Source organism: Callithrix jacchus, chromosome 1 (assembly GCF_049354715.1).
Source record: "Callithrix jacchus isolate 240 chromosome 1, calJac240_pri, whole genome shotgun sequence".
Classification (NCBI taxonomy): Eukaryota; Metazoa; Chordata; class Mammalia; order Primates; family Cebidae; genus Callithrix; species Callithrix jacchus.
The window spans coordinates 94,641,222-94,657,277 of record NC_133502.1 but is presented as its reverse complement, the minus strand read 5'-3'; the positions used below and the strand labels follow the sequence as shown (position 1 = coordinate 94,657,277).

Sequence of the window (16,056 nt, the reverse complement as noted above, 5' to 3'; positions counted from 1 at the left end):
ACACATTAAACAATAACTCCTCAATTATGACAGCCTTTTAAAAGAAATTTTAGAGCAACAGCTTCTGCAGTTGTCCTTCAAAAATATTGGTATCTTTCCCCCTGATGTTTAAGACTCCTTTTCCAGCTGACAAATGCAGCTAGCTGTTCATTCCACACAGCCTCTGCACACAGGCCACTCAGGCACGTTCCCTACCCTGCAAAAGAGCCACAAGACTGGAGGAACAGCTGCTTCACAGTCCAGTATTATGGATGTGGTGTGTGTCTCTGTGTCTTAAACACATCACACTTGTTGTGCAAAGAACAGATGAGACCTTGAACTCCCGATAGATCCATTGGAACCCCCATTTTGAATGTTAAACAATGACTTATTTTCTCCAGTTAGTAATCCCTTTCACAGACTGGAATCCTTCAAGTGCAAGAACACGTGAGCGGGTCTGAAGTTTCAACACTGGGGCTTCTTGGCTCCCGTCCAGAGCCTTTGTTTGCTGAGACAGACAGTGTTTGAAGCTGTAATGTGGCACAACCTGTCAACATGCCGGGATTTTCTCTGCTTTCCAAACACATGTGAGGCAGAATGGCTCTCTGTGAAGTTTTGATCTTTTCTGGGGAATGCAAGTATAATATACAAATCAAGAAGAAAAATATTTGTCATCAAAAGGAATATGGGTTTGTACATCAGAGAGGCATATTCTGATTCATTGATAAGTTTGTTAAAATTATGTTTAGGTAAGATGTTTGTCTAGAATGCTCTACATTAGCTATTGCCTTATGTAATATACATACAGTAGTTCTCCCTTATCCACAGGTTCACTCTCCAACTGAGTTTCAGTTACTCTCCGTCAATGTCAGTCTGAAAATATTAAATGGGAAATCCCAGAACTAGACGATTCATAAGTTTTTAAATTGTTTACCATTCAGAGTATTGTTAAAATTTTTCTATTTTATTGTGAGTTGTTAATCTTTTAGCGCATCTAATTTATAACAATTTATCTCAGGTATATGTGTATAGGAACAAACGTCGTCTATATAGGGCTTGGTATTATCTGTGGGTTCAGGCTCAACTGGGGGTCTTGGAACATATACACTAAGGACCAGGGAGGACTATTGTGTGTGCTTAGAATATAAATTATATCCTAAAGGATATTTACAAAGACCAGAATTATTCAAGAAAAGTAGTAGGCACTTATATTCCCCTTGATGTCACTCCTCTCTTCCAAAACCAGCACAATTATACAAAAAGCAACATAGGAGACTTCCTTTCATATTTTATGGTACTAAATATGAAGGTTTCTGGAACTGGAAACCTTAATGAATAGTTTCAGCCTGATACCTGTGACCCACAGGTGCATAAACTGAAAGCATAGTAGACTTCAGGAGTCACACCTGTGGAGGTGTGTGTGGTCCAAAACACATGGTTAGAGGAGGCTGTGCAGGCTTTCCTAGATTTAGTTAGAGCCCCAACCTGTTGGCAAGAACTGGGCAACCAGACTAGTACTTCACCCTCTGAAACTAAATGAATTAGTGCATTGCACCAATGAAAGAAAGAAATCAATCAAATGATCCTGGGGATAATAAGAATTTTCCTCTCTTCCAGGACCTCAGAATAATCCTGGTCCAGATTTGTAGTGTTATCAGTAGGAATACACAGCCATCATCACTAAACAAAAGACAAGTCTTGGGTCATCTCTCTCATGATGAATTCCTTGCTTCCCCTCCATTTTGAAAAGACTTTATGTTTCAGGGACCTAATAATCTCTACTTTCCAGTTCCCTAGTGACAGCATCTTTCAGAGGAGTTTTTTCCCCGTATTGAGAATTTCATCTACAGGTAAGGTCCTTTACCTAGGATTCAAATGGGCCTTTTCAGAGCTCCAAAGCAGGTGCAAACATTTTTTTCTTGTTGTCTTAAAAATTACTTTTGGGAGAAAATGTTTTTTAGTTAAATGTATTAGGATATTGTTTCCATCTACCATGCTCCTAACTTATGTGTAGGATAGATGAGGTTCCTTTGTGCATAGTTAGGTGATATACCATGGTCATTTTCATACCTTGGTCTATCTTTCCATGGAATTAAAGTACACACACCCTTCTGTTAGGATTATGTATATCTGTGTTATTTACATTGACCTAACTTAAGTTAGAAAATGTTAAAGAAAAGAGGTAAAATAAAGATTTCTTTCATCACTGAATGTGCAAAACCCCCTGTGCTTCTTGTGTACCAATTTTGTTACCAGTGAAAGAATGAAGGTAATGAGCTCAAGGAATTATCTTAAGTGTTCATTTAAAATATACTTCAGATGGTGTAGAACTCGTTTGAGAAGATTTGCTTTGATAAGACTTTAATTTTACCAAAACTTGGGTTTGCTCTAGTTTGCCTTAGAGCATCTTAGTCAAGTGCACATCTCATTGCCAAGAACTTCACACATTTGGAGTGACTTTGATGGAACCCTACAAATGGTCACATTGGTTTGTGCTTAGAGCTGTGGGGAAAAAAATGTGTTCATTCATCCATTCAACAGATATTAATGAGCATCTACTATGTTCCAAGCACTGTTCTAAGACCTGGGAACATGGCAGTGAACTAAACAAGAAAAAAAATCTGCCTTTGTGAATTCTAGATGAAAGAGACAGGCAAACATAAAAAAAAAGAAAAGAAAATTATACAGTATGTTAAGAGGGAATTAACTTTGGAAAACTTATTACATTATAGGAAAGGAAGAGGGGTTGCAATTTGAAATTGTATAGTCAGAATAGGTCTAATAGAAAAGGTTAACATCTGAGCAAAGACTTAAGGGAGGTAAGAGAGTGAGACCTGAGATTATCTAGAGGAAGAGCCAGGCTTAGCACATGCAAAGGCCTTGAGGTAGCAGCACCCGCCATATTCCAGGAATAATACAAAGGCCAGTATGGCCAAGTAACACATTGAGTGAGGAGAAATGCAGTAGAAATGAGAGACATAAGAGAATAGGTGGGAGATTGTACAGAGTCCTAAAGTCAATTGTAAGGAATTACGCTTTTGCTCTGAAATGCTGAGCCAACGAAAGGTTTTAAATAAATGGTACGATTTTGATTTTGCTTTAGAAGGAGCACTATGAATACACTGTTGAGATTGCAGGAGACAAGAATAGAGCAGACAGAGTAGTTGGGAAGCTGTTGCATTAATCCAAGTGAGAAATGATAGCAGCGTGGACCAGGGTGATAGCAGTGGAGGCGGTAAGAAAAGAAGTGACTGGATTATGAATATATTTTAAAGGCACAGCCAATGGGAATTCCTAATAGCCTTGATGTGGAGAATGAGAGAAAGTAGTGGCATGTGACTCACAGGTTTGGGTGTGAGAGACTGAACATTGAGTCTACTTCAGGCTGTTAGGAGTTGAGTTTTGAATATGTTCAGTGTGAGATGTCTACTTGAGTGGAGATGTCCATTAGACAGGTTGAACAAATCTAGATTTCAGCAAAAAGATTGAAAATTTAAATATAACAACATATTTGATATTTAAAGCCCTGAAACAAGATAAGATCATCAAGGAAGTAATAGTGAAGTAAAAACTGGTGATAGTGAAGCAGATGCTCATAGCTGTTTTCCAAAGTTAATTCCCTCTTAACATACTGTATAATTTTCTTTTTTTTATGTTTGCCTGTCTCTCTCCTCTAGAATTCACAAAGGCAGACATTTTTTGTTTAGTTCACTGCCATGTTCTCAGGTCTTAGAACAGTGCTTGGAACATAGTAGATGCTCATTAATATCTGTTGAATGGATGACACAGAACTCTGATTCTGCTTCTTGGGAGCAGCATCATTCCTTAGATGTGACCAGTTGATGGAGGACACATCCTGTGAATCAGCCCAGTTTTGCAGGGTAAAAACTTTATAGAATAAAACACTGGGGGAAGGGGTTGCGCTGTGCACACAATTTCTTAAGACCAATGATGCTTTCTCCCACTGTTTTAATAAGTCTATAGAACTTCTCAGATTTGTGTTTATAGAAATAAGAAAAGGAGAAAGGCCTCTCAGGCACATAGAGGGGACTTCCAACCAATTCTTGTTGGGATATCTTGATCACCATATTTTAGGGAATGCTTAATTAGAGTTCATTGATTAAACTTCAAACTATAAAGAAACCATTTCATTTGCATGTGTTATTTGGGATCTCTTTATTTTTCCCCTTGACTTGGTCACTAATTTCATCATGAAATAATGAGATATATGACACTTTGTAAAGATTACTTTTTACATCACATATTTTAAAAATAGATCATCATCATCATGTATTTAAAAAATAAATTGGCAAATGTTGGTGTTTACTTGGGCTACCATAACAAAATATCATAGGCTAGATGGTTTAAACAACAGAAATTCACCTCTCACAGTTTTGGAGGCTGGAAAGCCCAACATCAAGGTGCCAGCTGTTTCAGTTCCTGGCAAGGGCTCTTTTCCTACATTGCAGACAGGCACTATCTCGCTTTGTGCTCACATGGCCTTTCCTTGGTGTGTGCACCTGAAGAGAGAGAGAAAACAAGCTCCCTGGTGTCTCTTCTTATAGAGGCACTACTGTCATCAGGAGGGCTTCAGCCTCATGACCTCGTCTAGCCCTAATTATATCCCCAGAGCCCCATCTTCAGTTACTATCACACTAGGGTTAGGGCTTCAACATATGAATTTGGGGAGACACATACAAATATTCCAAACACAAATATAACACAGAAAAATGCAACAAAGTTGCATGCAAACTTTGTGTGTGTATTTTTCAAATAGAAGAGGTCTAAACTTTTCATCAAGTGATCAAAGGTTAAGAACTACTGATTCAGTAGTTCTTCGGAATAATGTTCAGGGCCTTTGGAATAATGGGCCTCAGATGCACAGAATTATATTACCAGTGAATTACTCTAGAAAAGACCTCTTGTATTACTATTCACTTACTGTTTTACTTCAGTGACATGTTAGTGATTGTTTAACACCCACTGGCTCTCTTTGGGAAGGATGTGCTGACTTGTATACATATCCAGTTTCGGTGGTGTAAGTAGTCCCATCGTGGCACATTTCCAGCTACCAATGTGAAGTCACCTGGAGCTAGGAGGGGATGCATACTATGGACTCTTGTAAGCCTGTAGATGCTGGCTGCAGCATGCCACTCTCTTACCTACATGCCGACTAATCCTGTTTCTGCCTGAAACCAACGAATTAAAAAATAGCAATAAAATTAGAAAAGAAAATTGGAAAGGCAATTTTAAAATGTTACAAAATATGTTTTCAAGACTGAAAAACAACACAAAAAAATTTAGGAATTGAGCAGGACAAAAAAATAATGGAATATGCATAACATGTGAGCATACATCATGTTATTTAATTCTCACAATTCTGTAGCACAGGTGTTATCAACCCTTATCTTAAAATGATGAATGTAAGTTCAGAGATTATTCATTAGACCAGAATCACATAGACAACAAATAGAGTCAAGACTTGAACCCAGATCTACCTGACTACAAAACCCACTCTCTCTCTCATTCCAAACCAACATCTGGAAGCTTCAGAATATTGTCTATTAATGAGTAATATAAATTCTGACCTGTTAATCACTGTATCAGTGGCATAATACTAGTGTATTAATTACCTCTTGTATTTTAAACTGAATTACAAAACAAATTTAAGAAAACATTTTTCTGGTCTCATTTTTGTAGCTTATTCTCTTTAGATAATATGTATTCAAAATTATAAAACCCTTTATCAGTACTTCTAGTCAGGTCATCTTGACTTGAAATTCTGAAAGAACATTATGGAACGAGAAAATATAATTTGTGCCCTTTTTAACAATACCTGCTTTTCATTCTCATCAAGGCTACTACATGTACATTGAGGCCTCCCACATGGTGTATGGACAAAAAGCACGCCTTTTGTACAGGCATCTGCGAGGAGTCTCCGGAAAACACTGCTTGACCTTTTTCTACCACATGTATGGAGGGGGGACTGGACTGCTGAGTGTTTATCTGAAGAAGGAAGATGACAGTGAAGAGTCCCTCTTATGGAGGAGAAGAGGTGAACAGAGCATTTCCTGGCTACGAGCACTGATTGAATACAGCTGTGAGAGGCAACACCAGGTAAGCCAAGAGACCTAAAAATCAAGCAATGGAAAACATGTGTAGGAGCTTCTGATGTTCCTTCTTATTTTTGCTACCAGAGAAAATATTTTGTTCTTTTTCAGGGTCATAGATAAAGGCAGAATTGAGAGAGAGTAAACATAATTCATTTATACATTGATTCAATCTAAGTAGTGACAGGGAGAGAAAGCTTTGGAAATTTATGCATAAAGTGATTTTTTTGCAGTTCTATGATAAAAGTATATCTATTTTTGTCTTGATACATTATGGGTGTCAAGTATATTTCTATGCACCCTGAAAATCTCCAAAATGAAGTCTTTTCTTCTAAATATGGTATTACCATATTTACCAAATTAGTTGCAGCTGCATCTTTTACTCATCATTACCCACATACATGTAAGAGCTTTTGCCTTAAGCCTCTATTTAACAGTGAGTATGGTCTAGAGCAAGTAGTTTTTTTTTTTTTTTAATGCCTCTGCCTCAATCACTGCATTGTTGCAAAAGAAACTGAGAGACTTGATCCTAAGTCTTGGGTCTCCTCTCATGTACTATAGAAGATCTCCATCCTAGATGTTCTCTATCATAAAGGAATCTGGGAGCAATAGGAAACATCCTTTTAAATTCTAGTAGGTAGGGGCTGAGCAGTCAGTCTAGCCTGGAGAACCACACCTGCCTTCTGATAGCCACACATTTTACCTGCCTGTCACGAGCCAAAGCTCCAGAAAGCTGTAGGAGATAACCTTCAGATTTCTGACTGTTATTAAAATTGCTCATAGAATTCTCAAGTGTGACCTCCAACTAAAGGCACATCTTCCTACTTAATTCCAGCTGATAAACCTCCTGGACCAGCACTCAAGTTTTAACCACTGGCTGCCTGGTCTAAATCCAGATCTTCCTGGGAAGAGATATCCAAATTCAGGGCTTTATTTTGCACCAATCTATGACCAAAAATAATTTTCTACAGATAAAAATGGGAAGGAATTGCAGCAGCTCAGATGGCCAAGTTGCGGTGCAGTCAAGGGAGTTACATTGTTAAAGAGCAAATGACAGGGAAGATGAGCCATTATCTGGGAAGGGCCCATTATCCCAACATGGATTAAACTGTCTAGACATTTGGCAAAGAATAACAGGTAGCTTCAGGAATAATTTTATAGTGATTTAATGTCTGTTCACAAGAAGAAAGTGTATGGTTCAGGAACTTACTAATATAATTGATCATTATTCAGAGATAATAGATGAATCTTGTTAGGCTATTAGGGTACTCCTACTCTATTCAAATGGTTCTCAAAGTGTGATCCAGGTACCAGTACCAGTAATACCTGAAATGCAAATTCACTGAAAATGCAAATTCTCAGGCCCCACTTTAAAAACAGTGAATCAGAAACTGAGGATTTGGGGGCCCCAGAAATTTGCTTACAAGCCCTGCAGGTGAATCCAATGCATGCTAAAGATAGAGAATCTCTATGCTAGACTAAATGAATAAATCTTTGGGGGTGGCACCTGAGCACTGATTTTTTTATTTAACTCTCAAGTGATACTGATGCACAAGTGCTCTAAGATTTGAGTTCTGGGAAGAGGGAACTTCTCAGTATCTAAGCCTTGGGGATCAGACACATGGCCTTGCACATAACAGACTTACTGCATAGATGGATATTTGAAATGGTTTTGAGTACAGAGTAGTGTAGCATCTGAAATGGCATCAAGTGCTCTTCAAATGGTACAGAACAGCCTTGGAGACTTCCAGCTCACAGTCTGGGAAGAAGACTCCAGAATGCTACCCCTTGGCTTAGAATGGAACAGATAACAATCTCATTTGCATTAGTGATTCCCTCAGGAATTCAAATGATGGCAGGACGACCAGGCTGAACTAGTTGCTCCAAAACATCCTAGTGTCTAATAAAACACAGACACACTCACATGCAAATAGATCAGCTATCTGCTATATGCCAGGCACTTAAAGTGCTAAGAGCTGTACATAGTTCTTTCAACTGATCCTATTTCCCCATTTTACAGGTGGGGAAAAGTAAATATCTGGCTGATAAGTGGCTGAATGAGAAGCCGATCTGCATGGTTTCAAAGTTTGTATCCCTAAGCCACTGTTCTACACTGCCTTCCACCATAGAAGTTCCAGAATAATCCTCATTGGCCTGATGATTACAAGCACTGCATTATTTTGGAGACAACTTTTACTCTCTGAGAGAGTTTATACATTCTCAAAAAGGGATAATAATTCCTAGACAGCTGTGCTGACATTGCCAGGGTTAGAGAGTCAAAGGAGATTATGTATGTGAATGGGTTTTTATAAACTTTAAAGTACCAAAATAAAAAAAGATATTATCACTGTTCTAACAACATATTCTCACCTAAGTCTCCCTAGTCACTAATTCACATCACCATAGCAGAATTGATATTCTCAATAGCTACATCAGGCATCCAGACTGAACTCCTGTTGTTTGAGACCAAAATATCTCATCTTAATAAATATGTATTTTTCACTTGATATTCTAGGTGCTGAAGGTACTGCAATGAATATAATATATAAATTTCTTACTTGTTTGGAGTTTACACTGTAGTGGGGAGGAAGTAGAAAATGCAAGCCAAAGCTGGGTCATATCTATAATCCCAGCACTTTGGGAGGCTGAGGTGGGAGGATTGCCTAAGGCCAGGAGTTTGAGATCAGCCTGGCAATATAGTGAGACCTTGTCTCTAAAACAAAAACCAAGCCAAAACAAACACACAGCATACATACATACATATATACAAACATGCTGTTTGTGTATTTGTGTATATACACACAAACAGCATATGTGTGTATATACACACACAATGTAACATCAGATAATAAGTGCTATGAAGAAGAAGTCAAGCTGAGCTCATGGACGTAGAGAGTAGAATGATGGTTACCGGAGGCTGGGAGAAGTGGGAGGAGGGAATGGGGAGTGGTTGGTCAAAGGCTATAAAGTTTCAGATGGACAGGAGGAGTATGTTTTTGAGGTTTGTTGAACAGAGGATGACTGTAGTCAATAATGTATATTTCAAAATAACTAAGAGTAAATTTCACATCTTATCACAAAAAATGACAAGTGAGGTGATGGATATATTAGCTTGATTTAATATTTCACATTTTGTTTATATATATATATACATATATATAAAATAAACATCACATTGTATCCCATAAAGGTATAAAATTGTGATTTATCAATTAAAAATAATATTGGGCCGGGTGTGGTGGCTCACGCCTGTAATCCCAGCACTTTGGGAGGCCAAGGCAGGTGGATCACGAGGTCAAGAGATCGAGACCATCCTGGTCAACATTGTGAAACCCCATCTCTACTAAAAATACAAAAAATTAGCTGGGCATGGTGGCATGTGCCTGTAATCCCAGCTACTCAGGAGGCTGAGGCAGGAGAATTGCCTGAACGCAGGAGGCGGAGGTTGCAGTGAGCCAAGATCACGCCATTGCACTCCAGCCTGGGTAACAAGAGCGAAACTCTTCTCAAAAAATAAATAAATAAATAAGAATTAAAAAAATAAAAATAATATTGATTTAAGAAGAAGAAGAGGGAAAAGAAGAGGAAGAAATAGTCAAGCTGATCAAGTGGTGAGGTCAAAGAAGTATCGGGATAATCATGAAAAGCCTTAAAGGCTGTGGTGAAGAGTTTGAAATTTATTCCAAAAGCAATAAGAAGCCATCATACAGCTTTAAGGTAATATGATCCGATTTTGAAATGATCACTCCAGGTACTGTGTGGAAAGAATACTATAACAAGAGAAGGAGACTTTGGAGGCTGCCGCAGTAGTTCTGGCAAAAGGAGTGGTGGCTTAGGCTATGTAGCAGAGGTGAGAAGATGTCATCAGAAGCCCAGGGGACTTCTTATGTATAGAATGTAGAGTCTGAGGGAAAGGGAAACATCAAGATGACTCCAAAGCTTTTGGCCCAAGCACTTACTAAATGAATTGAGATATCATTTATTGAGATGAGGAAGACTTGAGGCAGAGTAGACCTGAAGTGAGGGCAGTGTGTGCAGAAAGGAAATTAATAGACTTCTGAGGGGGGGACATGTTAACTTTTTATGTCTGTTAGAAATCCAAATGGCTATAAGTAAATAATAGGATATGAGATGAGTTCAGGGAAGAGAACAGAGTTAGGGAAATAAATGTGTACAGCATCAATGGAGGTAGGATGGTGGAGGTGGTATTTACAGTGTAGCAGTACTGCTGCCATTTGAGATTGATCCTATGGGGAAAATATGTGGGTGGCCTCCTAAAGGCATTCCACTCATTAGATCATCCCTGTGGGAAAAAGAAATACATCAAATGGCAAATATTTAATCATGCTTCTTCCTAAAAGATTTATTAGTGCTAAGCAGAAACTGACTCACTATTGATCCAAAGCACAAAATCATTCTTTCCTTTGGATTCCCTGATTACCCCTCCTTTCCTGCTTTCAGGACTTTTCTTTTGATTTCTTAGATTTTGATGCCATTGAAATAAAGTGTTACATACAAATTCCCAGCTCACTGAAATATTTACATCAGTTATATTATTAATTATACTGTGTAACATTTACTAGGGATTTCTATGCACTGCGTACTCAGCTAAGAGTCAGGTTAGCTGGGTGCAGTGACTCATACCTATAATCCCAGCACTTTAGGAGGCTGTAGCCAGGGAAATCTCTTGAGCTCAAGAGTTCCACACCAGCCTGGGAAATATGGCAAAACCCCGTCTCCTCTAAAAATACAAAAATTACCCTGGCATTGGTGGTGCATGCCTGTAGTCCCAACTACTAGGTAGCATGAGGCAGGAGGATCACTTGAGCCCAGGAAGCAGAGGTTGCAGTGAGCTTAGATCATACCACTACACTCCAGCCTGAGAGCAAGACTCTGTCTCAAAACAAAACAAAATGATTCAGGTCTCCAAATTTTCTTGTTGATGATGTCCATCGTAATTTTTTTCTGGTGCTCCAAGACCAAAAGAAATATCGAGTGGTTTCATATATTATTTGAATTCAAACAACTTAAGTATTTATGTTCTAACAACTTAGTAGCCGTTTGAAAAAAATACTTAAAAGAAAAATAATTTCTCTATTTCTTAACCAAAATTATGTACTAATAGAATATGTATACCTGTTGAACACAAACTTCCCAAATCTTGGAATCAGATTGGATACACCATCCTTATTTTATGTTCTGCACTGATTTCTATACAATGCTTGCTTTTAATTGCAGCAGCTACCAAAACCTCAGCTCTATGAAGATATGTTGTCAAAAGGAATATAGGTCAATCCAGTGTTAAAATTTTGAATGACCTTGAGCTAGCAGTTCACATGTTATCTGCTATATATTGAATATTGCTATATTTATCTTTCAATTGCAAACTATCCACAGCACCCTGTGAATGTACTTGAACACCCTGAAGCACCTCAGCACACACTTTGTGAATCAAAGACATATATTATCTTATTTAATCCTACTAAATAAGCAAGTATTTGTTCAGTAGCTAGTAGATTTGGATAGATTTGGTTGAAGTGCAAAGATAAGTCGGCTTAATCCTATTGTCAGTGTAGAAAAAGAAGAGATACTACTGTATGTATATAATTTAAGCGGGAAATCATAGTGCTATAAAAGGGTCATATCATAGTGCTATAAAATGTTGCAGTGAACTGAGATCACACCCCTGCACTCCAGCCTGGGCAACAGAGCAAGACTCCACCTCAAAAAAAAAAAAAAAAGAAAGAAAGAAAGAATAAAAAAAGAAAATTCAGAGGAGAAAGAAAATTGTATGAAATCAAGTGTTTGGCCAAATCATAGACTATTTGGAATATAATTCCTTCAGGTAATTTATTACTCTTTTCATTGCAGACTTGAAGGCCAAAAAAATAGATTTTATCGTTGTTCAGAGAACCAAAATCCTTATTATCTGCACTCAGGTGTCCTCCTGTCTCGATGTGTTAGGACATTTTTTCCCTCTTCTTGCCGTTTATTTGGACTCTTATTTAGGGTTGTGTATTAATCAGGGTTCTCCAGAGAAGCAGAACCAATAGAGGAGAGAGAGTCAGAAAGACAGAAGGTGAGAGAGAGAGATATGAAAGGGGATGTATTATGGAAATTGGCTCATATTATTAAAAGGCTGAGATGTCCCATGATATGCCATATATAAGCTGGAGAATAGGAAAGCTGGTACCATAGCTCTGTCCAAATCCCAAGGCCTGAGAGCTAGAGGAGCCGATGGTATAACTATCAGTCTGCAGCCGAAGAACTGAGAACCTAGGCTGCCTCTGGTACAATTCCAGAAGTCTGAAGACTGAAGAACCTAGAGTTCTGATGTCCAAGGACAGAAGATGGGTGTCCTAGTTCCAGAAGAGAGAGCAAACTTGCTTCTCCTCTGCCTTTTTGTTCTGTGTCCTCAACCAATTTGATGATGCCCACCCACATAGGGTGAGGGCAGATCTTCTTTTCTTAGTCCACCAATTCAAATGCCAATCTCTTTCAGAAACACCGTCACATACATACCAAGAATAATGCTTTACCAGCAATGTGGGTATCCCTTAACCCAGTCAAGGTGACACCTAAAATCCACCATCACAAGTTGGATCCTTAAAATTTTTATTAGCAGTATTTTGCCACTGGCCTGTCATTAAAGTTTCTTTGAAACATTAATTTCAAGATAACTTTATGAACTTATTCAATGTATGTTCTTTGATTTAATTTTAGGGAGACTTTAAATAAAATTTGTTTAAGGGCTTTCTTTATTTAAATTAAATTATAAACTAGTCCAATGAAGACTCATTTGCTTATAAAATGAATAGAGCAAATGTGTCTTCTGAACAACTTTCATTACCCATGGTCTCGCTGGACTATTCAGTAATTTATTAACCATTGTTGGGACAGCCTTAGAGCTGGTTAAGTAATCTACTTTTCCTACAACCACAATATCTGATCAGTTATTTTCTTCTCAGAATCTAAAGTTATAAAACTGATTCTTTCTTCCGCCTGAACTGTGTGTTTGGTGTTATGGTATTTAACGTAAGTGAACTATTATCTTTGGTAAACTTCATTATTATGTTTTTCTGTTCATACATGGGTATCATCAGTCACATTAAATTTTTTTACCTAGTAGCAGTATCCAAGGTAGATCTGTGGAGTGCTAAAGGAAATTTATTTTTCTGATCCCCTCACTTTCATAGACCCTGTGAGTGCTGGAGGATACTGGATCACAGTGTTCCAGTTGGGGAGAGGAAACCAGGTTACTACCAGGAAGCATTTTTAGACAAGAATTTCTGGGAAATTACCTAAAGAGACCTCAGAAGACAAGGACCTGAATCTTCAAGGCTTCAGTAATTTATTGTTTCTTTAAATTCCAAATAAATATTCTCTTCAATACCTAGATTTGAATTTGTAAGTGGTATTCTTTTCTTTAAAGGGATCCTCAAGAACAATCTGAGTTTTCATACCCACAAAGCCTGGATCTGCCCTGACCAGCACTGTATTATTAGGATGATTACATTTCTAAATGCAAACATCATTATTCTTTCAGATAATTTTTGAAGCCATTCGAGGAGTATCAATAAGAAGTGATATTGCCATTGATGATGTTAAATTTCAAGCAGGACCCTGTGGAGGTAATATTTTTTCCCAATTATATGATCTTGACTGAAAATGCAATACTGTCTCAAACTACAAGAATACAAATTAAATATTTTTCTATAATAAAAATACTGTTATTGTATATTTGTATTTCCTGACAGAAGTGGAAGATACAACTCAACAATCATCAGGATATTCTGAGGACTTAAATGAAATTGAGTATTAAGAAATGATCTGAATTGGATTAACTAGATGAAAACCATACCTCTCTTCAATCAAAACGAAAACAAAGCAGATGAATACTGGATAGTCTTAACCATCTTATAAGTTATAAAATGACTTTAGAGCACCCTCCTTCACTACTTTTGCAAAAAAAAAAAATACTGACTCAGGGCTTTTTTTTTCTTTTTGCATATGACAACTGTTACTAGAAATACAGGCTACTGGTTTTGCATAGATCATTCATCTTAATTTTAGTACCAGTTAAAAACACAAATGTACTATATTGTAGTCATTTTAAAGAAAACAGAGGGCACAATCAAAATGAGATGTGCTCATTTAAATCTGCATTCAGTGAATGTATTCAGAGAAGAATAGGTCTTGCAGGTTTCCTTCTGAGTTTTAAGTATCATAAATATTTTTAAAGAAAATAATATGGGGTGTCAGTAATATCTGCAGAATGAATGCAATCTTTCATGCCAATGAGTTATTCTGGAAAAAAATAAAGTCTTATTTTCTATGTTTTATTCATAGAAATGGAGTATTTTTAATATTTTCACCATATGTGATAAAAGATCTTTCATGACTGTCCCAGGGAAAGTCAGTATTAATTAATGCTGTATTACAAGGCAATGCTACCTTCTTTATTTCCCCTTTGAACTACCTTTGAAGTCACTATGAGCACATAGGTAGAAATTGAGCTCTTTTTTGTACAGCAAGCTTAAAATGTTTATGTACCATACCCAGCAATTTTTATAACTATGTTAAACAATTTTACTGATTTTTATAATAAATGTTTTAGTAAAATTTTGAATAATATTAATTCAGGCAGATATACTAAACTGCTTTTTATTTACTTGTTTAGAAAATTGTGTATGTGTGTGTAACCTAACAGCTGTTATGAAATTATACAATTACCTAATAAAAATAATTTGAAAATCTTTTTACTAGCAATTAACTCATTTCTACATTACTTGTCTTATATCAAAATATCTCTGCTACATAACTGCAGATTCTAATTTGAATCTCTACTCTGCCACAACAAAATGCTTAAGCCTTATTAGTGACATAACATGCTACACATTAATGTAATAATTATTACTTTTTCTTTCTTCTCTTAATTTTCCCTTACCTCTTTCTTCCCAACTGATACAATAATTTTTATAGCATGCTTTATTTCACATAGACAGTCTCAATTTTTTACCTCATTAGAATGTAAACTCTGTATCCTAACATAGAGCACAAGATTTCTTGCTGTTTTGTTTACTTTTGTATTCTCAGTACCCAGAAAATGTCTGGTATAGTAAGTGCTCAACAACAAAAAAAATTGAATGAATGAATGCCTTTCCAACTTCTGTGAGATGGAAATATTTTAGCTCTTTCAAAGATAAGGAGACAGAGTATCAAAAGAGAGAAGAAATTACTCAAGATTCTGTATCTGTTAAATGGAAGAATTTAAAACTCTGGTCTCTCTGTCCCAAAGGGTCAACTACATTGTACATCCAAAAGTCCATTGTTTTCTTGAAGTTGGAATGGTTTCCCACTTAAGAGCATCCAAACTCATAAATTAATCTGTTAAGAGCATTGTCTTTCTGAATGCAAAGAAAACAAATTCTCAACTACACAAACATCCCGAGATTTATGGAGAAAAGAAAAGAAAATTTTATAATAAAACAAAATTTTGCAAATCAAATTATTTCTATTTATGATTAATTGCCTATAGTGGAGGAAATCCCTAAACAGAGCTGAAACACTGGGAAAGGAAGATTTCAAGAAGTTGACCTATCCAGCTGTGTACTAGGCTAAGCATCATAATTCCTCCAAAGCATCATTCCTGTCTGGAGCTACAGTTATATTTGCTGAATTAAGGAGTGTAGACTGTATGTTCAAGACTCAACAAAGTATCTGGTACCTAGTAAGAAGGTTATAATATGTGGTGAGTGAATAAAGTCATTCACCGGTCTCCCTGCTGGTGACATAAATCCATAGTAATAATCACAGCTATCATTTGTTGGATACTATTTTCAGATATTTTTCAAAGAGTTTTACATGAGTTGACTTATTTAATCTGAAAACAGCCCCCATGAGGTATATCCTAGTAATATTTTCATTTTATAAATAGAGAAACTAAATCTGTCGAAAGTCAGAAGCT

General features: G+C 36.9%; 1 protein-coding gene across 5 annotated transcripts in view; it reads left to right on the top strand.

Moving 5' to 3' along the window:
• The window catches only part of MAMDC2 (MAM domain containing 2), a 187,092-nt gene extending 172,245 nt beyond the window's left edge, over positions 1–14,847 (top strand). For 3 of the 5 annotated variants that reach the window (XR_013533029.1, XM_054254976.2, XM_035302699.3), the window contains 3 exons: positions 5,837–6,096; positions 13,636–13,720; positions 13,847–14,847. Coding sequence is in view for 3 of the 5 variants with exons in the window: in XM_054254976.2 (XP_054110951.2) it covers positions 5,837–6,096; positions 13,636–13,720; positions 13,847–13,911 (410 nt within the window). In the remaining 2 variants the exon portion in view is untranslated. Of the gene's footprint in view, positions 1–5,836; positions 6,097–13,285; positions 13,570–13,635; positions 13,721–13,846 lie in introns of those variants that run through there. The other 2 variants (XR_013533030.1, XM_035302692.3) reach the window with 2 other exon arrangements.
• The last annotated feature ends 1,209 nt before the right edge of the window (positions 14,848–16,056 follow it).